The 24,399-nt window shown below is 52.0% G+C and overlaps 1 protein-coding gene across 5 annotated transcripts in view; it reads left to right on the top strand.

Annotated features, from left to right (window-relative positions):
• LOC119973827 (uncharacterized protein C3orf18 homolog) overlaps positions 1-17,334 on the top strand; it is a 216,203-nt gene extending 198,869 nt beyond the window's left edge. For 4 of the 5 annotated variants that reach the window (XM_038812275.1, XM_038812276.1, XM_038812277.1 and 1 more), the window contains 2 exons: positions 9,483-9,609; positions 15,369-15,525. In XM_038812275.1, coding sequence (XP_038668203.1) covers positions 9,483-9,609; positions 15,369-15,449 — 208 coding nt within the window. In that variant the 3' untranslated portion in view covers positions 15,450-15,525. Of the gene's footprint in view, positions 1-9,482; positions 9,610-15,368 lie in introns of all 5 variants that reach the window. The other variant, XM_038812274.1, reaches the window with a different exon arrangement.
• Positions 17,335-24,399: the final 7,065 nt, after the last annotated feature.

The following is a 24,399-nucleotide window of genomic DNA, read 5'->3' on the forward strand; positions in this document are numbered from 1 at the left end:
TGACATTGGCTGGGCCAGCATTTATTGCCCATTCCTAATTGCCCATGAGAAGGGGGTGGTGAGTTGCCCTCTTGTACTGCTACAGTTCATGTGGTGTAGGAACATGTACGGTACTGTTTGGGACGGAGGGAGAATTCTGACCCAGCGACAGTGAAGGAACGGTGATACGTTCCCAAGTCAGGATGGCGTGTGACTTGGAAGGGGATCATGCAGATGGTAGAGTTCTACTGCATCTGTTGCTCTCGTCTTTCTTGGTGAAGAGGTTGCAGGTTTGGTTGATGCTATTGGAGGATCTTTGCCAAGTTGCTGATGTTCATCTTGTAGCTCGTACAGACTCCTGCCAGTTTGCGTTGTGAGGGAGTTAATATTTATTTATTTAAAAAAAATAATTTTTATTAAGATTTTTACAAAATATAAACATCACAACAATATTAACAAAACAACCACGGCAAAAACCCAAGAACAACACCCCCCCAACTTCAAAAGCAACTGCAAACAAAATAAAAAACAAAAGAACACCCAAACAACAAAAGGGAAAGAGATAACACCCGCCACATCCTACAAACCCATGTACACAGTTCCCCCTCCCACCGAACCAAACCCCCCCCCCCCCCCCCCCCCCCCCCCCGGTTGCTGCTGCTGCCGGCCTATTTCCCTACCGTTCCGCCAGGAAAGGCTGCCACCGCCTAAAGAACCCCTGTACTGATCCCCTCAGGGCAAATTTCACCTTCTCCAATTTAATGAACCCCGCCATATCATTGATCCAGGCCTCCACGCTTGGGGGCCTCACATCCTTCCATTGGAGCAAGATCCTCCGCCGGGCTACTAGGGACGCAAAGGCCAGAACACCGGCCTCTTTCGCCTCCTGCACTCCCGGCTCCACTGCAACCCCAAAAATTGCGAGTCCCCAGCCTGGCTTGACCCTGGATCCCACCACCCTCGACACGCCCAAAAATTATGGGCATGGTTTATTGGGCTCCGAGCACTTAGCACACCTGTCTTCGCCCCCGAAAAACCTACTCATCCTCGTCCCAGTCATGTGGGCCCTATGCAGCACCTTGAACTATATGAGGCTAAGCCTCGCACAGGAAGAGGAGAAATTCACTCTCTCCAGGGCATCTGCCCACGTCCCCTCCTCAATCTCCTCACCCAGCTCCTCTTCCCATTTCCCCTTCAGTTCCTCCACCGAGGCCTCCTCTACCTCCTGCATTACCCGGTATATGTCCAAAATCCTCCCTCCTCCAACCCACACCCTCGAGAGCACCCTGTCCCGCACCCCGCGTGGGGGCTGCAAGGGGAACCCCTCCACCTGCTGCCTGGCAAACACCCTCACCTGCATGTACCTAAACATGTTCCCCGGGGGGAGCCCAAACTTCCCCTCTAACTCCCCCAAATTCGCGAACCTCCCCTCCACAAACAGGTCCCTCAACCTCCTAACCACTACCCTGTGCCAGCCCAGAAATCCGCCATCAATGCTCCCTGGGACAAACCGATGGTTCCCCCGTATCGGGGTCTCCATCGAGCCCCCCACTTCTCCCCTATGCCGTCTCAATTGCCCCCAAATTTTGAAGTTAGCCGCCACCACCGGGCTCGTGGTATACCTCGTTGGAGGGAGCAGCAACGGCGCCGTTACCAGCGCCTCCAGGCTCGTGCCCACATATGACGCCACCTCCATCCTCTTCCATGCTGCCCCCTCCTCGTCCATTACCCACTTACGCACCATCGCTGCGTTGCCAGCCCAATAGTACCCACAGAGGTTGGACAACGCCAGCCCCCCCCCCCCCCCCCCATCCCTGCCCCATTCCAGGAACACTCTTCTCACCCTCGGAGTCCCATGCGCCCACACAACTCCCGTGATACTCCTGTTGACCCTCCTAAAAACGGCCTTCGGGATAAGGATGGGGAGGCACTGGAACAGGAACAAAAACCTCAGGAGCACCGTCATCTTAACGGACTGCACCCTACCCGCCAGCGACAGCGGCAACATATCCCACCTCTTGAACTCCTCCTCCATCTGCTCCACCGGCCTTGTGAGGTTGAGCTTGTGCAGGGCTCCCCAACTCCCCGCCACCTGGACCCCTAGGTACCTGAAGCTCTTCCCTGCCTGCTTCAGTGGGAGCCTACCAATCACCTCCTCCTGATCCCCCGGGTGCACCACGAACAACTCGCTCTTGCCCAGGTTGAGGGAGTTAATATTTATGATGGTGGATGGGATGCCAATCAAGCGGGGCTGCTGTGTCCTGGATGGTGTGGAGCTTCTTGAGTGTCGTTGGAGCTGCACCCATCTAGGCAAGTGGAGGGTATTCTATCACACTCCTGGCTTGTGCCTTGTAGATGGCGGGTAGGCTTTGGGGAGCCAGTTTCTGGTCAATGATAGCCCCCACCCTCGGGTGTTGAGCGTGGGCGAATCAGTGATTGCAATACTGTTGAACATCAAGGGGAGGTAGTTAGATTCTCTTTTGTTGGAGATGGGCGTTGCCTGGCACCTGCAAATGTCACTTGCAGTGAATCAGCCCAAGCCGGGTCTTACTGCGTACGGGCATGGAGATTGAGAAAAGAAAGGGGCGCCTCCCTCTCCTGGCAATACTGATGCCCAGGGAATTGGGTACATGGCCCTGGAGTAGCAAAGGAAAATCAACTCCCTTGTAGCCAAACTGAGAACCCCTACATGGCCAGCTGAGTTCATCTGGCAGCTGATGCTGGGATTAGAACTCCAGCCTTTTGATGAGGTTGTCCCAAGGATCTGAAAGTAAAACCCATGCTCTCATCGGTATTGCATTTCCACCCACTATTCTCTCCATCTGTTGCTGCGCAAAAAAATAAATGTCTTTTGTAAGGTAGTTCGAATGAATGGTGAGGCCCTTTATTAAAACCAGATCTCTTGCTGAGATATTTATTTCCCTGACGTTGTGGTTAAAGATGGATTTAGGGTTGGCCAGGCTCTGGCTGTTAACGTCTCATTCACAAACTGTACTGGCAGGATATCCTCAGGGCTTCGAGGCCGGCTCGCCTCCAACTGAAATAGTGCAGCTGGCTCTCGGTTCCTCTTACGGCCCGCGACAGGCAGAGGCCTCGCTGAATGACACATCCTCGTCCCTGGCGTCCTGCGGTTTGCCGAGTTTGCTTGGCCCGAGGTGACACTTGCTTCCAGGGGACCATCGACCGCAGAAACCGCTGTGACTTGTGGCCGGCCCTCGGTTCCTCCTTCCCTCCCTCCCCTGTGACTCCATTCATTAAGCTGCAGGCGAGTGCTGGCCAAGATAAGAGAGCGAGAGGGCGTGGCCTCCTACACATCCTCAGGCCCGAGCTGAGTGCCAACCCCCCTCTGTCACCCTCCATTCATGAACATACATCATTCTAGATGAAAGGAGAAGCTCTAAACGTTCCTGCTGCTAAAATTAGGGCTGGAAGTCAAGACTTCAAAATAAAAAAACAAATGTGGGATCGTTTAAAGATCATTCTCATTTCTTAACACTTTAATCCCCAATTTTAACTGCGGGTGATGCCTGAGGGGATTAACGGGGTTGTGCAGGGGTGGGTGGCAAGAGGGTGGAGATCCAGCGGAGAGAACCTCCGCCTCGTGATGCACGGGAGGTTTTCTTTAAAAGTTCCCCTACCCAGGTTGTAGGTTAAAATTCCAGTCAGGCCCCAGAGTGCAGTTGGAAAAGTAAGAAGTATTACAACACCAGATTGATTGACTCACCTGATGAAGGAGCTGCGCTCCGAAAGCTAGTGATTCCAAATAAACCTGTTGGACTTTAACCCGGTGTCGTCAGGCTTCTAACCGTGCCCACCCCTGTCCAACGGCGGCACCCCTGCATCATTGGAATAGGGAATAGGGCAGGGGTACATAACGTGCAGCCAATCGGCCCCCGCCAGTTTTGTGGGCCGGCTCGGCGAGGTGAAGGGAGGTGGAATGGAAACTGAGGGCGCGATTCTCCCGAGTTACGAAAACTCGGGAAGCTGGCGTCAAAAACGGGCACGTTTGACACCAGCCTCCGCCCCCCCGACCGGGAACCGATTCATCTCCCCGGTCGGGGCTAGTATCGCGCGGCCATGAACTCCGGCATCGCGGGCTTAACGAATTTCGTTAAGCCCGCTAGCCAGAGTTAGCGACGGCTGGCGCGTCAGATGACGTCAGCCGCCCATGCGCGGATTGGACGACTCCAACCCGCGTATGCGCGGATGACGTCATCGCGCTTGTGCGTGAAACCTGCGCATGCGCGGGCCGTTATGCCCCCCAGAAGCCCCGTGGATGGATCCATCGGGGCGGCGGAGGGAGAAAGAGTGCGCGGGGTAAATACGCGCTGCCCGCGATCGGTGCCCACCGATCGCGGGCCCATGGCACCCTTGGCACGGCCGTGGTACTGCCGTGCCAATCGGTGCCATGGTTCCCGAGAACGGGACTTTACGGCCGTTTTTACGAACGGCCAGAGCAGGTGTGTTTTACGCTTGTAAAAACGGCCGTAAAGGGCCTTGGAAATCGGCCCATCGGCCAGGAGTGAATGGCTGCTCGCCGTAAAAAAAGGGCGGGCAGCGATTCGTGTCGGGAGGCGGGCGTGGGGGGGGGGGGAGAATAGCGGGAGGGCGTCGGACCAGCGTGTCCGTATAAATTTACGCCGCCCGCTATTCTCCGAATTTTCGTGAGAGCGGAGAATTGCATCCTGAGAGCTCGTCTCACTCCCACTCACACCGTCTCAGTGCAGCCAATCAAGCATTGGGATGGCCAGTTAGTGGGCGCCCAGCGAGAAGATGGCTAATTAGAGGAGCAGGGAGGCTCGGGGCCCAGTCCCACCTATGTGGTGGGACCACAAACAGAAACTCGCTCACGGCTAGAATTGTAAAGACCACCAGCTCTCAGAATTAACCTTTGTTGTTATTGAAAGCTCAAAAAAGGTTAAAGGTGTGATTTTAAAAAACAGCCCGGACCCTGTCACCTTCACCCACCAAATCCGCTGCTACATTCAACCATGGTCCTCGGCGTCAGGCCTTCTTTACCACCCACCTGCCACATCGTCCACAGCTGCCATCAGACATTCCCATCCTGTCCGTGCCCAACTCTTGAAAAATTCAACACAAAATTTGGGGAGGATCGGGTCGTTAACCGGCTTGATAGTTTGTTAATTAGTGATTTCAGAATGGCGGCTGGGTCACCGCTTTGCAACTCGCCTTCCATAAATTGGGAGACTGGCGTGAAGATGGCATGCTGCAGGCTCAGCATCCTCCTGCTCTATTTAATATCCCTGCGGAGCTTGGGGGGAGGGCGGGGCAGCTCTCTCGATTTGCCAGCTCCGCTCCCCTCGCACCCCTGCGGGGCTTGGGGTGGAGGGGGCAGCTCGCTCGATTTGCCAGCTCCGCTCCCCTCGCACCCCTGCTGGCTGTTGGGTGGGGAGGGGGCAGCTCTCTCGATTTGCCAGCTCCTCTCCCCTCGCACTCCTGCTGGCTGTTGGGTGGGGAGGGGGCAGCTCTCTCGATTTGCCAGCTCCTCTCTCCTCGCACCCCTGCTGGCTGTTGGGTGGGGAGGGGGCAGCTCGCTCGATTTGCCAGCTCCGCTCCCCTCGCACTCCTGCTGGCGGTTGAACGTTCCGCCAGTTCGCCCATTGTCAATAAACGACCAGTTGGGCAGAAGGATGAAAGAGCGAGAAAGGCAGAAGAGGAGGGCGAGAGAATCAGGGAGAGGAAGAAAGAGAAGCAGCTTGAAGAAGGAAACCGCGAGAGAAATAGCAACATAAAAATGGCAAGCAAGATAAGGGAGAGACCCTGACTTCTAATCCACAAGATGGCACATTGTATAATCACACGTCCATTAACTATCCCACTCGTGCAACACCATGGGCAATACCATGGGAACACCATGGGCAATACCATGGGGACACCATGGGCAACACCATGGGAACACCATGGGCAACACCATGGGAACACCATGGGCAACACCATGGGAACACCATGGGAACACCATGGGCAACACCATGGGAACACCATGGGGACACCATGGGAACACCATGGGCAACACCATGGGAACACCATGGGCAACACCATGGGAACACCATGGGGACACCATGGGAACACCATGGGAACACCATGGGCAACACCATGGGAACACCATGGGGACACCATGGGAACACCATGGGCAACACCATGGGAACACCATGGGCAACACCATGGGAACACCATGGGAACACCATGGGCAACACCATGGGAACACCATGGGAACACCATGGGCAACACCATGGGAACACCATGGGGACACCATGGGAACACCATGGGCAACACCATGGAAACACCATGGGCAACACCATGGGCAACACCATGGGAACACCATGGGAACACCATGGGCAACACCATGGGAACACCATGGGAACACCATGGGAACACCATGGGCAACACCATGGGAACACCATGGGCAACACCATGGGGAACACCATGGGAACACCATGGGAACACCATGGGCAACACCATGGGAACACCATGGGCAACACCATGGGGAACACCATGGGAACACCATGGGAACACCATGGAAATCCGACACAGACCAGGGATTAGCCCTGGGACTGCCTTAGCTATTATGCCTGTGTGTGTAGAATGCAATTGACGCTCGTGTTGTAGGTTCCAGGTCCAAATGCAGGACTCAAGTTCACAATCTCGGGCAATTTGTGCTTAAACAGATTAACGTTTTTGTTAAAAAGACAAACAGACGGGATTTTCCATGGGGGCCCTCAATCCGTACCTTTTAGTGTTAATGTTGCCAATCCTTTACCCATTTGTCACCCAGTGACGAAGAGGGGTGGGCTATGCACACATGCTGTTATTGGGTGTTGGGTCAGTCGGAAGCCCTGGCACGAGTGGGATTGAGGATTTCACTTGGGACACGCTGAAGGGCTTTCTGAAGATTGGAAGGTGAGTAGCAGGAACCTCTTGTCTGTTTTGAGCAACAAATCCATGACTCAAAATTCAAAGATGCTTTGGACCAGCCTCAAGAGCCCTGGTCGTCGCTGTGGCTACCTCCCCAACCCATACCCCGTCCAAGGTCACGGGTTTAACTCTCAGGAGCTTCCTCTGAAACCGTCTGCCAGCCACTTACATTCAGCTGGGGCAGTACCCACTCAGACCACTGGATGGAGTGCTACACAACTGGCATTTATGTGGTGCCTTGGTAGCACCGTGCTTCGAACAAAGCGCAGCAGCCAATCTGTTCACAGCTCGATCCACAAACAGCAATGTGACAATGATCAGTTCATCTGTTTTTGTGATGTTAATTGAGGGATAAACATTGTCCAGGGCACCAGGGAAAACCAGGGCTCTTCTTCAAAATAGTGCCATGGGATCTTTTATATCCAACAGGCCTCATTCAAACGTTAACACTCCCGACAGCACAGCACTCCCTCGATGCTGCACTGTTAGTTTTGATTTTTGCGCCCAAGTCCAAAGAGGTGCTTGAACCCAGGAAACCAGTGACTCAAAGGGCTGCTTGACTGTGCATGACAATTGAGGTGTAGTCTCACAGAATATAGAGAATCCCTCCAGTGCAGAAGGAGGCCATTTGGCCCATCGAGTCTGTACCGACCCTCCGGAAAAGCACCCTACCTGGGCCCTGTAATGCTATGCATAAAGCAATTCAGTACATAATGTCACACACGACCTCTGACCACTAGGTGGCAGTGTAAACCCACCTGTGGCTGGGGAGTTGAGAGTAGGCCGTGTTGGAGGATTGACATATTTCGCAGTAACTCTACAATAGTTAATTAGTGTTAGTAGTTTATCATTTTATTTATCCGAGTTATCTTCAGCACGCAGTTGTTTCATAATAAATTATTTAAACTAGATGTTCTGGAGGACATCATTCATATTGGCCAGTCTACAGAACATGACAGGCCCACTCTACCTCGGCCCACTCCCTCTCTCTACCCCCGTAACCCATTGATCATGGCAAATCCACCAAATCTGCACATCTTTGGACTGTGAGAAAACCGGAGGAAACCCACACAGACACGGGGAGAAGTGGAAATTCCACCCAAGGCCACAATTCATAGATTTCACAGAATTTACAGTGCAGAAGGAGGCCATTCAGCCAATTGAGTTTGCACCAGCTCCTGGAAAGAGCACCCTACCCCAGCCTACACCTCCACCCTATCCCCATAACCCCATAACCCAGTAACCCCACCCAACACTAAGGGTAATTTTGGACTCTAAGGGCAATTTAGCATGGCCAATCCACCAAACCTGCACATCTTTGGACTGTGGGAGGAAACCAGAGCACCCGGAGGAAACCCACGCACACACGAGGAGAACGTGCAGACTCCGCACAGACAGTGACCCAAGCCGGGCGATCGAACCTGGGACCCTGGAGCTGTGAAACAATTGTGCTAACCACTATGCTACCGTGCTGCCCAGGTCATTGGTGGTGTGAGGCAAAAGTGCTAACCACTATGCCACCATGCTGGTTATGCAGTCAACTATGCAGGGAAAAGGAAAAAGAATGAAAGAAAATGATTGAAAACAAAAATGAAAGTAAGGAAGGAAGAAAGAGAGAAAAAGAAATAGAAAGATGGAAGAAAAGAGAAGGAAAGAAAAACAAAGCTTGCACTGATTATAGCGCCTTTAGATGTCCTGAAGTGTTTTTTCTCTTCTGATAAAGTGTAGTCAATTCCTCAATGTAGTCACAACTCCATGAGAGCTGCTTACTTCATGGCTTAGTGTAACTCAGCAAGGACAGAAGCTGATGGAGTTTGAATCATCCTAATTTTAGTGGTGGTGTGATTGCTAAGCAGCTTGTAAAAAGAAACCTGGAATTTAGAAATTAAAAAGTCAACAATATTCTCCTCCCATTTTCTCTTCCCTTATTGGCCCGGCTGCCAGTCTGATTACATAATAATAATCTTCATTAGTGTCACAAGTCGGCTAACATTAACACTGCAATGAAGTTACTGTGACAATCCCCTAGTCACCACATTCCGCCGCCTGTTCGGGTAAACAGAGGGGGAATTCAGAATATCCAAATTACCTAATAGCACGTCTTTCGGGACTTGTGGGAGGAATCCGGAGCACCAGGAGGAAGCCCACGCAGACACGGGGGGGGGGGGGGGGGGGGGGGGGGGAGGGGGACGTGCAGACTCCGCACAGACAGGAATCGAACCTGGGACCCTGGTGCTGTGAAGCAACAGTGCTAACCTGCCTGCTTTCCACTCGCTGGCTGGGGGATTGCCAACTGTGGTGCCTCTGTGACCCAGAGGCTCGATTGGATAATGGAGCATAAATCGGCAGATGAACCAGACTGTAGAGTTCACCTGAGAGTCTTGTGCTTAATAACTGACGAGGGGCCTGAGGTTGACACTTATACAAAAATACAGGCACCCTTTGAAAGGCTAACCATTCAAATGGTGCGTGTGATTCTTCAGATTTCTTTGTGACACTCGAGGGACATTCAGCTGCTGAAAAACTGTCTTTAAATGTTGCTTTTCCGTTGCTTTTTACCCACCTGATAGGCTGGAAAAACTACGTCATCAGCTGATGCCCATGTACAACTTTGACCCTGGCGAAGAGCAGGATGAGCTGGAGCAGGAGCTGCTTGATCATGGCCGTGAATCAGCTTCGCAAGCATCCCAGAGCAAGGTAAGGTGGCATCCATCCCAAACACCCTTTTCGCAGCATTTATCAGTCACTGGGGGCACCACTCTGGCAACAGCTCTTTATATTCATCAGATGACCGATTCTGAAGATGCCCCTGGCTGCTTAGGCCTAACGGGTGGCTGCAACCTGGAAGCCTGTCGCAGTGGACATTTTCCATGTGTGCGAGGTTTAACAGGAAGAGTTGGTAGTGAGGCTGACATTGAGGGTAGGCAGGGAAGATGGCAGTGCGAGTTGGCAGTGAGGGCAGCATAGCTAAGCAGTGAAGGTTGGCAGTGGTGTTGGCAGTAAGGAGTTGGCAGTAAGGGCTGGCAGTGAGGTTAGGCAGGGAGGATGGTCGTGCGAGTTGGCAGTGATGGTTGGCAGTGAGGGTTGGCAGTGAGAGTTGGCAGTGAGGGTAGGCAGTGAGGGTAGGCAGTGAGGGTAGGCAGTGAGGGTTGGCAGTGAGGGTTGGCAGTGAGGGTTGGCAGGGAGGATGGCTGTGTGAATTGGCAATGATGGTTGGCAGTGAGAGTTGGCAGTGAGGGTTGGCAGTGAGAGTTGGAAGTGGGGGTTGGCAGTGAGGGTTGACAGTGAGGGTTGGCAGTGAGGGTAGGCATGGAGGATGGCTGTGTGAATTGGCAGTGATGGTTGGCAGTGAGAGTTGGCAACAATGCTAAGCAGTGAGGGTTGGCAGTGAGGGTAGGCAGGGAGGATGGAAGTGCGAGTTGGCAGTGAGGGTTGGCAGTGAGGGTTGGCAGTGAGAGTCGGCAATGAGGGTTGGCAGTGAGGGTTGGCAGTGAGGGTAGCCAGAGAGGATGGCTGTGTGAATTGGCAGTGGTGGTTGGCAGTGGGGGTTGGCAGTGAGAGTTGGCAGTGTGGGTTGGTAGTGAGGGTAGGCAGGGAGGATGGCTGTGTGAATTAGCAGTGAGGTTGGCAGTGAGAGTTGGCAACAATGCTGAGCAGTGAGGGTTGGCAGTGAGGGTAGGCAGGGAGGATGGAAGTGCGAGTTGGCAGTGATGGTTGGCAGTGAGAGTTGGCAGTGTGCATTGGCAGTGAGGGTTGGCAGTGAGGATTGGCAGTGAGGGTTAGCAGTGAGGGTTGGCAGTGAGGGTTGGCAGTGAGGGTTGGCGGTGAGGGTTAGCAGTGAGGTTTGGCGGTGAGGGTTAGCAGTGAGGGTTGGCAGTGAGTGTTGGCAGTGAGGGTTGTCAGTGAGGGTTGGCAGTGAGGGTTGGCAGTGAGGGTTAGCAGTGAGGGTTAGCAGTGAGGGTTGGCAGTGAGGGTTGGCAGTGAGGGTTGGCAGTGAGGTTTGGCAGTGAGGGTTGGCAGTGAGGGTTGGCAGTGAGGTTTGGCAGTGAGGGTTGGCAGTGAGGGTTGGCAGTGAGGGTTGGCAGTGAGGGTTGGCGGTGAGGGTTGGCGGTGAGGGTTGGCAGTGAGGGTTGGCGGTGAGGATTGGCGGTGAGGGTTGGCGGTGAGGCTTGGCGGTGAGGGTTGGCGGTGAGGGTTGGCGGTGAGGGTTGGCGGTGAGGGTTGGCGGTGAGGCTTGGCAGTGAGGGTTGGCAGTGAGGGTTAGCGGTGAGGGTTGGCGGTGAGGGTTGGCGGTGAGGGTGGGCGGTGAGGGTTAGCGGTGAGGGTTGGCGGTGAGGGCTGGCGGTGAGGGTTGGCAGTGAGGGTTAGCAGTGAGGGTTAGCAGTGAGGGTTGGCAGTGAGGGTTGGCAGTGAGGGTTGGCAGTGAGGCTTGGCAGTGAGGGTTGGCAGTGAGGGTTGTCAGTGAGGGTTAGCAGTGAGGGTTGGCATTGAGGGTTGGCAGTGAGGGTTGGCAGTGAGGGTTGGCAGTGAGGGTTGGCAGTGAGGGTTGGCAGTGAGGGTTAGCGGTGAGAGTTAGCGGTGAGGTTTGTCGGTGAGGGTTAGCAGTGAGGGTTGGCAGTGAGGGTTAGCAGTGAGGGTTAGCAGTGAGGGTTGGCAGTGAGGGTTGGCAGTGAGGGTTGGCAGTGAGGGTTAGCAGTGAGGGTTGGCGGTGAGGGTTGGCGGTGAGGGTGGGCGGTGAGGGTTAGCGGTGAGGGTTGGCGGTGAGGGCTGGCGGTGAGGGTTGGCGGTGAGGCTTGGCAGTGAGGGTTGGCAGTGAGGGTTGGCAGTGAGGGTTCTGAGGGTTGGCGGTGAAGGTTAGCAGTGAGGGTTGGCAGTGAGGGTTGGCAGTGAGGCTTGGCAGTGAGGGTTGGCAGTGAGGGTTGTCAGTGAGGGTTAGCAGTGAGGGTTGGCATTGAGGGTTGGCAGTGAGGGTTGGCAGTGAGGGTTGGCAGTGAGGGTTAGCGGTGAGGGTTAGCGGTGAGGTTTGTCGGTGAGGGTTAGCAGTGAGGGTTGGCAGTGAGGGTTAGCAGTGAGGGTTAGCAGTGAGGGTTGGCAGTGAGGGTTGGCAGTGAGGGTTGGCAGTGAGGGTTGGCAGTGAGGGTTGGCAGTGATGGTTGGCGGTGAGGGTTGGCGGTGAGGGTTGGCGGTGAGGGTTGGCGGTGAGGGTTGGCGGTGAGGGTTGGCGGTGAGGCTTGGCGGTGAGGGTTGGCGGTGAGGGTTGGCGGTGAGGGTTGGCGGTGAGGGTTGGCGGTGAGGCTTGGCGGTGAGGGTTGGCGGTGAGGGTTGGCGGTGAGGGTTGGCGGTGAGGGTTGGCGGTGAGGCTTGGCAGTGAGGGTTGGCAGTGAGGGTTAGCAGTGAGGGTTGGCAGTGAGGGTTGGCGGTGAGGGTTGGCGGTGAGGGTTAGCGGTGAGGGCTGGCGGTGAGGGCTGGCGGTGAGGGTTGGCGGTGAGGGTTGGCAGTGATGGTTGGCAGTGATGGTTGGCAGTGAGGGTTGGCAGTGAGGGTTGGCAGTGAGGGTTGGCAGTGAGGGTTGGCAGTGAGGGTTGGCAGTGAGGGTTGGTTCTGAGGGTTGGCGGTGAAGGTTAGCAGTGAGGGTCGGCAGTGAGGGTTGGCAGTGAGGGTTGGCAGTGAGGGTTGTCAGTGAGGGTTAGCAGTGAGGGTTGGCATTGAGGGTTGGCAGTGAGGGTTGGCAGTGAGGGTTGGCAGTGAGGGTTGGCAGTGAGGGTTAGCAGTGAGGGTTAGCGGTGAGGTTTGGCGGTGAGGGTTAGCAGTGAGGGTTGGCAGTGAGGGTTGGCAGTGAGGGTTGGCAGTGAGGGTTGGCAGTGAGGCTTGGCGGTGAGGGTTGGCGGTGAGGGTTGGCGGTGAGGGTTGGCGGTGAGGGTTGGCGGTGAGGCTTGGCAGTGAGGGTTGGCAGTGAGGGTTAGCAGTGAGGGTTGCCAGTGAGGGTTGGCAGTGAGGGTTGGCGGTGAGGGTTAGCGGTGAGGGTTGGCGGTGAGGGCTGGCGGTGAGGGTTGGCGGTGAGGCTTGGCAGTGAGGGTTGGCAGTGAGGGTTGGCAGTGAGGGTTGGCAGTGAGGGTTGGCAGTGAGGGTTGGTTCTGAGGGTTGGCGGTGAAGGTTAGCAGTGAGGGTTGGCAGTGAGGGTTAGCAGTGAGGGTTAGCAGTGAGGGTTAGCAGTGAGGGTTAGCATTGAGGGTTGGCAGTGAGGGTTAGCAGTGAGGGTTGGCAGTGAGGGTTGGCATTGAGGGTTGGCAGTGAGGGTTGGCAGTGAGGGTTGGCAGTGAGGGTTAGCAGTGAGGGTTGGCAGTGAGGGTTGGCAGTGAGGGTTGGCAGTGAGGGTTGGCAGTGAGGGTTGGCAGTGAGGCTTGGCGGTGAGGGTTGGCGGTGAGGGTTGGCGGTGAGGGTTGGCGGTGAGGGTTGGCGGTGAGGCTTGGCAGTGAGGGTTGGCAGTGAGGGTTAGCAGTGAGGGTTGCCAGTGAGGGTTGGCAGTGAGGGTTGGCGGTGAGGGTTAGCGGTGAGGGTTGGCGGTGAGGGCTGGCGGTGAGGGTTGGCGGTGAGGCTTGGCAGTGAGGGTTGGCAGTGAGGGTTGGCAGTGAGGGTTGGCAGTGAGGGTTGGCAGTGAGGGTTGGTTCTGAGGGTTGGCGGTGAAGGTTAGCAGTGAGGGTTGGCAGTGAGGGTTAGCAGTGAGGGTTAGCAGTGAGGGTTAGCAGTGAGGGTTAGCATTGAGGGTTGGCAGTGAGGGTTAGCAGTGAGGGTTGGCAGTGAGGGTTGGCATTGAGGGTTGGCAGTGAGGGTTGGCAGTGAGGGTTGGCAGTGAGGGTTAGCAGTGAGGGTTGGCAGTGAGGGTTGGCAGTGAGGGTTAGCAGTGAGGGTTGGTGGTGAGGGTTGGCGGTGAGGGTTGGCGGTGAAGGTTAGCAGTGAGGGTTGGCAGTGAGGGTTGGCAGTGAGGGTTGGCAGTGAGGGTTGGCAGTGAGGGTTAGCAGTGAGGGTTGGCATTGAGGGTTGGCAGTGAGGGTTGGCAGTGAGGGTTGGCATTGAGGGTTGGCAGTGAGGGTTGGCAGTGAGGGTTGGCAGTGAGGGTTGGCAGTGAGGGTTGGCGGTGAGGGTTGGCGGTGAAGGTTGGCAGTGAGGGTTGGCAGTGAGGGTTGGCAGTGAGGGTTGGCGGTGAGGGTTGGCAGTGAGGGTTGGTTCTGAGGGTTGGCGGTGAGGGTTGGCAGTGTGGGTTGGCAGTGAGGGTTGGCAGTGAGGGTTGGTTCTGAGGGTTGGCGGTGAAGGTTAGCAGTGAGGGTTGGCGGTGATGTTTGGCATGTGGATTGTCAGTGTAGGTTAGCAATTTAGGTTGACAGTGAGGGTTGGCGGTGAGGGTTGGCGGTGAAGGTTGGCAGTGAGGGTTGGCAGGGAGGGTTGGCAGTGAGGGTTGGCGGTGAGGGTTGGCAGTGAGGGTTGGTTCTGAGGGTTGGCGGTGAGGGTTGGCAGTGTGGGTTGGCAGTGAGGGTTGGCAGTGAGGGTTGGTTCTGAGGGTTGGCGGTGAAGGTTAGCAGTGAGGGTTGGCAGTGATGTTTGGCATGTGGATTGTCAGTGTAGGTTAGCAATTTAGGTTGACAGTGAGGGTTGGCAATGCGTGTTAACAGTGAGGATTGCCAGTGAGGGTTAATAATGAGAATTGGTAGTGAGCATTAACAGTTAGTGAGATGTGCCATAGTCAAATCCATAATCCAATTGGCTGAGACACTTTGTTTTGATCAAACTGTGGTGGGGTATATCTTGTCTTTGCTTGATCGGTTAAAATAAGTTATAGAGAATCACCCCCCCTTTTAATCCCTCCTGATATTGAGTGAGGTCAATGGAGAGAGATGTTAAAGCAGGAAGACTATTCACAGACTGATGTTACTGTCATGGGAAGGGTGAAGTCATTCATTTTAGACGTATAGTAAAGATAGATACGAATATTTTTACAATGGCGTGAAATCGGGGAAATGCAGGATCAGTGAGATTTAGAGATGAGGGGCTGAATAACATGGCATTGTTCCTTTGTTACCAAAGATAAAATCTACCCCAATGAGTTTATATTTCTGGGGTAACTAAGGTGCAATCTCTGCATCTTGGCTGGCCATGGAGCAGGGAACATTCTGGCTCTCAGCTTGCTGAGGTGGGCACTGTACAGGTTGGATTTTATGGTGAATTGGAAGGTAAAAGAACTTGAAATGGGAGCACGACTGATTACATTTAAAATGGCCACTTCACCACTTCCTCAACATTGGAAAAGGTGGAAGATGAGGAATGTCAAACTTCCCATATGTCTTAAGAGTTAACAAGACATGCTAGGAGTCTGCCAGGATGACTATCAATCAGAAAATCCGGCGGAGGGGCGAATTCTGACTCGTTGCTAAGTGACTCATTTCCATGTTTCGTTCTCCTAGATTCTGATGCCGAGTCAAGGATCCTTACAGAGGCCCAGCAGACTTGTATTCACTGATGTGGCCAATGCCATTCATGCCTGAACATTACTGAATTTGGCTGGAAGCTCCAACAGAGAGGGACGATATGTGCATGGTCGTGTGATGTACTTCCAATCATATATACATTCCTATATATGGCCTGTTCCCTCCAGATCTCCAAGTTGTTGGTCGTTCTGAGTCACTTTGGGTAACCGCCAAATGCACAAGGCGAAAGAAAGGTTTGTTCTGGGCAGGCAGTGAGAGGGCAGGTGGAAAATGTTGGGCTGGCTCGTGCTTTACAATGAGGGTCAACGGAACAGTGAATCGCGCTTATTAGTCTGTTACTGAATTCCTTTATTTTTGTGAATCCCATTAATTTCCTTCTGAAATACTGCGCTGGATCTTGAGTGCTCTCGCTCGGCGGAAAAGAGGTGGTCGCCATTTCGGCCTCCGCCCCAAAGAAAGTGTTATTCTCCCTTCCACTCTGCATCTGGCAATCTTCCCATCCCCCATCTGACCTGGTCGGATGGAATGTCTCGCTACGGTCCATTTGAAATGCAAACAGGGCGCCCTAAGACAGACGTACGAACAGCAGAGGATTATACTTATTCAGACGCAAATAACCATTTATTTTATTTTTAAAAAATTTAGGGTACCCAATTCTTTTTTTTCCCCCAGTGAAGGGGCAATTTAGTGTGGCCAATCCACCTACACTGCACATCGTTTTGGGTTGTGAGGGTGAGACCCAAGCAAATAGAGAGAGAATGTGCAAACTCTACTTGGATTGTGACCCAGGGCTGGGATCGAACCCGGGTCCTTGGCGCCGTGAGGCAGCAGTGATGACCACTGCTCCACCATGCCGCGTTCCAAATAACCATTTAAAGATGGCAATTTCACATTCTTCTTTGGAGGTTTCTGCAGGCACCACAGGAATAGTGAGGGCTCCTGCCTTTCCCTCCCTCTCCGCACTCTGCCCTGGGTTGCCCAGAGGGACGGGTCAGTGGATTTGGGGGAGCGGTGGGATGGGGCAATGCAGGACTCTCACTGCTGCCAGCAGGTCAGCCCTCAAAGTGAAAACTGCATCTTTTTTGTGCCAAGCTAACTCCATTTGTCATTTCGCTGCCATTTTGTATTGGCCAATTTTACCGCGGAACGTTAAACGTAAGGGGCCAGTCATACATGTATCGGGATACTGTGGGCACAGTGTAAGTAGCACTCTCGCCTCTTGAGTCAAAAGATCAGGGGTTCGAATCCCGCCCCATGACTTGAGCTCAAAATCTAGACCAAGTGAGAGCTTTTTTTTATTAAATTTAGATTACCCAATTATTTTTTCCAATTAAGGGGCAATTTAGCGTGGCCAATCCACCTACTCTGCACATTTTTGGGTTGTGGGGGCGAAACCCACGCAGACACGGGGAGAATGTGCAAACTCCACAGGGACAGTGACCCAGAGCCGGGATCGAACCTGGGACCTCAGCGCTGTGAGGCGGTTGTGCTAACCACTAGGCCACCGTGCTGCCCTGACCAAGTGAGAGCTGAGAGCTGTCGGAGGTTCTGCCTTGTGGATGAGGCATTAAACCAAAGACCTGTCCGCTTGCACAGGTGGACGTAAAATGCCCCGTAACACTATTTAGAAGATGACAGGGGAATTTGCCCTGATCCTTATCCCTCAACCAACAGCACTAAAACATTATCTGGTTATTATCGTATTGCTGTGTTTGGGAGCTCGATGTGTGGCCGCTGCAATACAATTGCTACAATACAATGGTGACGCCATTTCAAAGCACTTTGGGATGTTCTGAGGTTATTTTATGTGTTTTTTTTCCAATGGAAGTTATTTCTTTGCGATATAAGAACCTGTTCTTTGCCGTAGGTTGAGTTGCTGAGCTACATTTCACGGTGTCTCTCCAAAACTGATGGAAACTTGATTAAAATAAATGTAAAGAAATGTGAGCATAGAACATAGATTTTACAGTGCGCAAGGAGGCCATTCGGCCCATCGAATCTGCACGGACCCTTGCAAAGACCACCCCACTTAAGCCCACACTTCTACACTATCCCCGTAACCGCTCCTAACCTCTTTTGGACACTAAGGGTAATTTATCATGGCCATCCACCTAACCTGCACATTATTGGACTGTGGGAGGAAACCTGAGCACCCGGAGCAAACCCACGCAGACACGGGGAGAACGTGCAGACTCCGCACAGACAGTGACCCAAGCCGGGAATCGAACCTGAGACCCTGGAGCTGTGAAGCCACGGTGCTAACCACTGTGCTACCATGCTGCCGTGAAGGTTAACTGAGAAACCATGTTGAAATACCAAAGAAGGACTACATCAAGTGACTCCGCCATTCCTGCCCATTTAGATCCCTAACCCCTGTTATTAGTATCTCATTGTGAATGAGGAGGAGGAAGAGCCTATGGTGTCGTGGTATTTTTCAGTAGCCTAGTAACCCAGAGACCCAGCGTAATGCTCTGATGATCCAAGTTCAAATCCCACCACAGTAAATGGTAAAATCTGGAATGAAAAGTCTAAGGATGATTATAAAACCATTGTCGTAAAAAAACATCTGGTTCTCTGTCTGGGCTACGTGTGAGTCCAGATCCCAGCAATGTGGTTGACTCTTAAATGGCAAGCCACTCAGTTCAAGGGCAATTAGGGATGGACAATAACTGCTGTCCCAGCCAGTGACGCCCACAATCCATGAAGGAGCGGACAAATGTAGCTATTTCAGTGCAATCTATTTCCAAATTAACCATGAATTATGAAGACCACAGGGCACAGATTAGTTGTTGACATGCCTGTTTCAATTACCCCTGATTTCCAACCGTCCTAACGTTCCTGACCAATGCTAACTCCTCCACCCTTTGATACTCAAGCAAGGACAATCACATCAGTATGAGGGGAGAACTGGTTACTGTTGGTTGGGTAAATAAACTGAAACTATGGCCGAGTGGGGCACGGTTAAAGATATATTCAAAATATTCAATCAAAATGCTTTCCATAGAAAAAGAAATACTCGGCAAGAAAGATCCACCTATGGCTTACTCAAGAAGTTAAGGCTAGTATTAGCTTTAAAGAACAGGGGGGTGCCCCCCACGGAGGCCTGGCCCGCGATCGGGGCCCACCGATCGGCGGGCGGGCCTGTGCCGTGGGGGCACTCTTTTCCTTCCGCGTTCGCCATAGTCTTCCCGATGGCGGACACGGAAAAGACCCCCTCCCCTGCGCATGCGTGGGGATGCTGACGCTCCGGCGCATGTGCGGACTTCCACTGGCTGGCGAAGTCCCTTCGGCCCCGGCTGGCATGGCGCCAAAGGTCGTTCCCGCCTGCCGGCGTGGCCCCAACCACTCCGGCGCGGTCCTATCCCCTCAAGGTTAGGGCTTGGCCCCTAAAGGTGCGGAGAATTCCGTACCTTTGGGGCGGCCCGCGCCGCAGTGGTTCACGCCACTCCATCCCGCCGGGACCCCCCGCCCTGCCGGGTAGGGGAGAATCCCGGCCCAGGCTTTTAAGGTTATAAAGAAAAGTAGTGAGCCTGAGGATTGGGAGCGTCTTAGAAACCAGCAAAGGACCATCAAAAAGTTGATAAAAAGGGAATGAATAGGATATGAGAGCAAACTAGCTGGAATATAAGAAAACAGATTGTCAGGGCTTTTACAAGTATATAGAAAGGAAGAGAGTAGCTAAAGTAAACATTGGTCCATTAGGAGCAGGGACGAGGGAAACTATTATGGGGAATGAGGAAATGGTGGATACATTGAATAAATATTTTGTGTCTGTTTCATGGTACAAGACACTAGTTACATACCAGAAATGGAGGGTAACCGAGGTGAGGCAAAAGAGCGAGGAAATTCAGGAAATTGCTATCAGCCGAGAAAAGCTACTGGAGAAAGTCAAGGGACTAAAATCCGACAATTCCCCAGAGCCTTCTGGGCTACATCCAAAATTCCCATGATTCTGCAACGGTCCCAGCAGATGGAAAGTTAGCAAATGCGACATTGCTTTTCAAGAAAGGAGGGAAATGCAAAACGACTCTACACACCAGTTAACAGGACATTGGTCATCAAGACAGTGCTGGAATCTATTTTCTTAGAAAGTCTTAACAATGCGCGTAGATTTAGGGCAGCACGGTAGCATGGTGGTTAGCATAAATGCTTCACAGCTCCAGGGTCCCAGGTTCGATTCCCGGCTGGGTCACTGTCTGTGCGGAGTCTGCACGTCCTCCCCGTGTGTGCGTGGGTTTCCTCCGGGTGCTCCGGTTTCCTCCCACAGTCCAAAGATGTGCGGGGTTAGGTGGATTGGCCATGCTAAATTGCCCTTAGTGTCCTAAAAAAAAAGTAAGGTTAAAGGGGGGGGTTGTTGAGTTATGGGTATAAGGTGGATACATGGGTTTGAGTAGGGTGATCATTGCTCGGCACAACATCGAGGGCCGAAGGGCCTGTTCTGTGCTGTACTGTTCTATAACTCTATAATCGTGCATGATCAGATCAAGGCAACATGGTTTTACGAACGGGAAATTATGTTTGACAAATTTATTAGAGTTTTCTGAGGATGTAACTAATAGGGTAGGTAAAGAGGAACCAGCAGATGCCCTACACCTGGATTTCCAGAAGATAGTTAAAAAGGTGTCACATGAAAGGTTGAAAGGCAAGTTAAGGGCTCACGTAGTTGGGGTGACATATGAGCATGGAGAGAGCATGGTTAACAGATAGGAAGCAAAGAGTGGGCATGAATGGGACATTGTCAAGGTGGCAGTTTGTGACTGATGCCGTGACACAAGGGACCTCAGCTATTTACAGTCTATATTCATGACTTAAAAGATAAATGTATCTAAGTTTACTGACGATGCAGAGCTAGGTGGAAATGTAAGCTGTGAGGGGTACACAGAGACAAAGATTCAATGAGTGGGCAACAAGATAGCAGATGGAGTATAATGTGGCAATGTGTGAGGTTAATCACTTTTGTCGTAAGCATAGAAAAGCAGAATGTTTTTAAAAAGGGCTGAAACTTGTTACTGTTGATGCTCAGAGAGACTTGGCTGTGTTCGTACAAGGAACACAGAAAGCTAGCACGCAGGTGCAGCAACCTGACATGTTGGCCTTCACTGAAAGAGGACAGGAGTACGAGAATAAAGAATCTTGGGGTAATTGTACAAGACATTGGTGAGGCCACATCTGGAGTACTATGTGCAGTTTAAGCCTCCAGTTTTATGGAAGGATTGAAGGCAGGATAGCAAAGGTTCGCTCGACTGATCCTTGTGACAAAGAAAGTTGTCCTATGATGAGAGGACATTGAGCTTATACTTTTGCGAGTTTCGAAGAATCTACTGGATAGGGAATCTAGAACATGGGAGCACAGGTTCAGGATAGGGGATTGATCATTTGGAACTGAGGTGAGGAGAAATTTTGTCACTCTAAGGATTGTGAATCTTTGGAATTGTCTACCCCAAGGGTTTGCGGATGTTGACTATAATTAAGGCTGAGATAGACAGATGTTTGTTCTCTCAGGGAATCAAGGGATGTGGGGAGCAGTTTGGAAAACGAATTTGAAGCTGAAAATCGGGCATGCTCGTATTGAATGGTGGAGCAGGCCCGACGGGCTGAATGGTCTACACCACTCCTATTTCTTACATTCTCGGTACTGATTCACGTACCTGAGGACCAGTTATCATCACAGCCATCAAATCTTCAACTGCGATTCGCTCATCGGCTGCACAGAAACAAGGCCCCGTGCCCATTGCCAGGGGAGTGTTGAGCTCCACCATTGAAGCAGAGTGGAGCTCAATGATCACATTCAGAAGAGTAGAAAATCAATAGTATCAATTACATCAATAGGATCAGCCAGTTATCCTAATTGGAATAACATTCCCTTCCGCTGATTATGTGCAATAACTCCTAATATAATAGAACAGTCGCTACATTAAAATACCAAAGACATACTTTCAGAGGTTGATGTTGGTTCTTTTGATCAAATGTATTTTCTTCCTCACACCCCCTTCTCTATTTACCCATTCATCCCTGAGGTGGAAATGGTAGTGTTGGTTGAGGATGGGCTTGGAGGATATGCAAGGCCTGGATCGAGTGGATGTGGAGAGGATGTTTCCACTTGCAGGAAAACCTAGAACCACAGGACACCATCTCAGACTAAAGGGACGATCCTTTAAAACTGAGATGAGGAGGAATTTCTTCAGCCTGAGGGTGGTGAATCTGTGGAACTCTTTGCCGCGGAAGGCTGTGGAGGTCAAATCACCGAGTGTCTTTGAGACAGGGATAGGTAAGTTCTTTATCAATATGGGGATCCGGGGTTATGGGGGGAAGGCAGGAGAATGGGGATGAGAAAAATATCAGCCATGATTGAATGGCGGAGCAGACTCGATGGGCCGAGTGGCCTAAATCTGCTCCTATGTCTCATGGCCTTATGATATTGCATTGATTATATTATTGTATTCAGACAAGTAAATGAGTGGGATGAAGTGCAAAGTCTTTAGAAGGATTGGAATGTCATAGTGGCATTGGGTTTTACAGCACAGAAAGAGGCCCTTCAGCCCATCGTGTCTGTGACGGCCATCATGCACCTATCTATTCCAATCGCATTTTCCAGAACTTGGTCCATAGCCTTGTGTGTTATCATGTTTCAACTGTGGCAACGTTTCCCTATTATCTTACGTGTTCCTGAAATTGGGGGCGGGGGGGGGTAATATTCATGAACTAACCCCTCACCATTAAAGTGGCGGGGCTAAAACTGAAAGATCTAGATTGATTGGTGAAGATTGCCAGATCGTGTAATCAGCCCCTTACATCCATTCCCTGACTGTGAGAGAGCGAAACTGGTTGTTGCTTTGTAACCGCCTGTGAGCTTCACACTAGTTAACGATTGGAAGATTTACTTGAAGCTGTGCAAATGCTGAATGGTCTCCCAACTACGTATCTGGTGCTGAGGAGTTGTTGGAGTTTGTTAAGTGCTGTATCAGTGATCACACTCAGATGTTACAATGTGGGGTTTTGAAACATGCAATTTCTGGATTCTATGGCTGTTGGAAAAATAGTTTGATGCCTTTAATGTCTCCCCCAAAGCATCTCTGGAGTCCTCAGTTAATTGCAGGCTTTACAGAGGAACCTGGGTTTGTTTATTGCCCCCTCAGGATTTACAGCCTCGGGTTTCACCACCAGCAGGTACTGGACAAGGGTATCCATGGCAATGGGGCAAGGAGGAGCGATTGGCTGACTCTCCCACCTCACTTTCCTCCACCTTTGCTGGCAGCATATGGTCAGGCACTGGGGTGCCTGAAGAAGCTGTTAGTGGGCCCCGTGCACTGGCCGTTTCACGTCAGAGGGGCTGGGCCAGACCATCAGCAAGGCAAGGGGAGGCTGCGGACTGTTACAGCCTCTCTCCAAATCTTCAGGTCTGGAGGTCTTCTAATTGCTTTGTTACTACGAGAAAGCGAAAGGGCTCCCAAGTGACTGGTCAGTTTCGCAGCTGCAAACCTTTCTAGTCCTCAAGTGCATCCAATCTGCGTTGGAGACCCCTGGTTGAGGACCCAAGACCCTGCAGAGCAGGTGGCTGGTGGCGACGGGAGGGCAATATTGGGATGGCTATGCAAATTTCCTGGCCTACCAAACTTGGACATGATGGGCGGGATTCTCCGGTCCCCCAGATGCGAGTTGCTCGGCAGCGTGCAGTTCGCTGGCAACGGGATTCTCTCTTCCCAGCGCTTGTCAAGGGGATTTCCCATTGAAGCCGCCTAATGCCGCCGGGAAAACCGCAGGCACGGGTGCGCTGCCGGCGGGAAAAGCGAATCCCAACGGCCGGAGAAACCCATCCCATGAAACCTGGATAGTGTACTGGATGTCAGAGCCTGTAAGTCTTTCTGTTCTCTATGGATATTTGGATCAATCCAGTTTCTGAGTCTATCAGGTGATGTAGAGACAATGCAGAACACAATTCGGCTTCAAGCACCTCAGCTTTCTCTCTGTTTGTCCATTTTATTTACCCACAGTACAGTTAGGTCAAAGTATTTCTCAGTATTAAAAACTGAAATAAACCCAATGATGGTAACCCATTGTCGTGTTTCCATGTGTGTCGTGTGCTACTCTTTCATTTCGTGACACCAATTGCTTTCTTGATCGCAAAGTCACATCTTGGTTCAACAAGAGCTAAATTCTGCTGCATTCAAGGCAGTTCTTCTGCGCACAATCCTCCAGTGGAATCATTTTATTCAAGATGCACGTGATACAATTACACAAGTTATCGGAGGGATGGTAATGTCACTGGACGAGTCACCCAGAGGCCCAGGCGAATTCTCTGGGGACATGGGTTCAAATCCCACCATAATGAATGATTGAATTTAAATTCAATTAATAAAAGAGTCTGGAAATGGGAGCTAGTCTCAGTAATGGTGACCATGACAACTATCACCGATTGTCATGAAAACCCATCTGGTTCACTAATGCCCCTTTCAGGGAAAGAAAGTCTTTAACCTGGTCCGGTCTACATGTGACTCCCGATCCACAGCAACGTGGTTGACTCTGAACTGGCTACTCAATTCAAGGGGCAATTAGGAATGGGCAGCAAATGCTGGCTTTTCCAGCGACGACTGCAAACGAAAATCAATTTCGAGAGTCAGAGAAGGAGGTCATTAAACCCACTGAATTCACGTCCATTTATAATACTTTGCATCATGGGAGGCCCATCCGGTAATGTGGACGGCAGAACTGGGTTGCCAACTCTCCAGTCTTGTCCTGCAGTCTCCAGGAATTGAAGATTCACTTCCAGGTCGGCTGTGGTGAGCAAACCCTGAAACAAAGCCATCGGAGCTTTAAAAAAATTCCTTCTTTCATTTTCTGCCAATTAGTCGCACATATTTTAGAGAGGGAGGGAACAAAACCTTCTGACTGAGTCTTGAGAGACGCCCAATTGGTGAAGAAAAAATGTTGACTTTGCAATTGGCGCTGAAGAGAGTGCACCATGAGGGTGGACATGTTGGGCGGCCAATGGCAGAAGTGTGGATGGGCA

The sequence above is a fragment of the Scyliorhinus canicula genome, chromosome 11, assembly GCF_902713615.1.
Source record: "Scyliorhinus canicula chromosome 11, sScyCan1.1, whole genome shotgun sequence".
Taxonomy (NCBI): domain Eukaryota; kingdom Metazoa; phylum Chordata; class Chondrichthyes; order Carcharhiniformes; family Scyliorhinidae; genus Scyliorhinus; species Scyliorhinus canicula.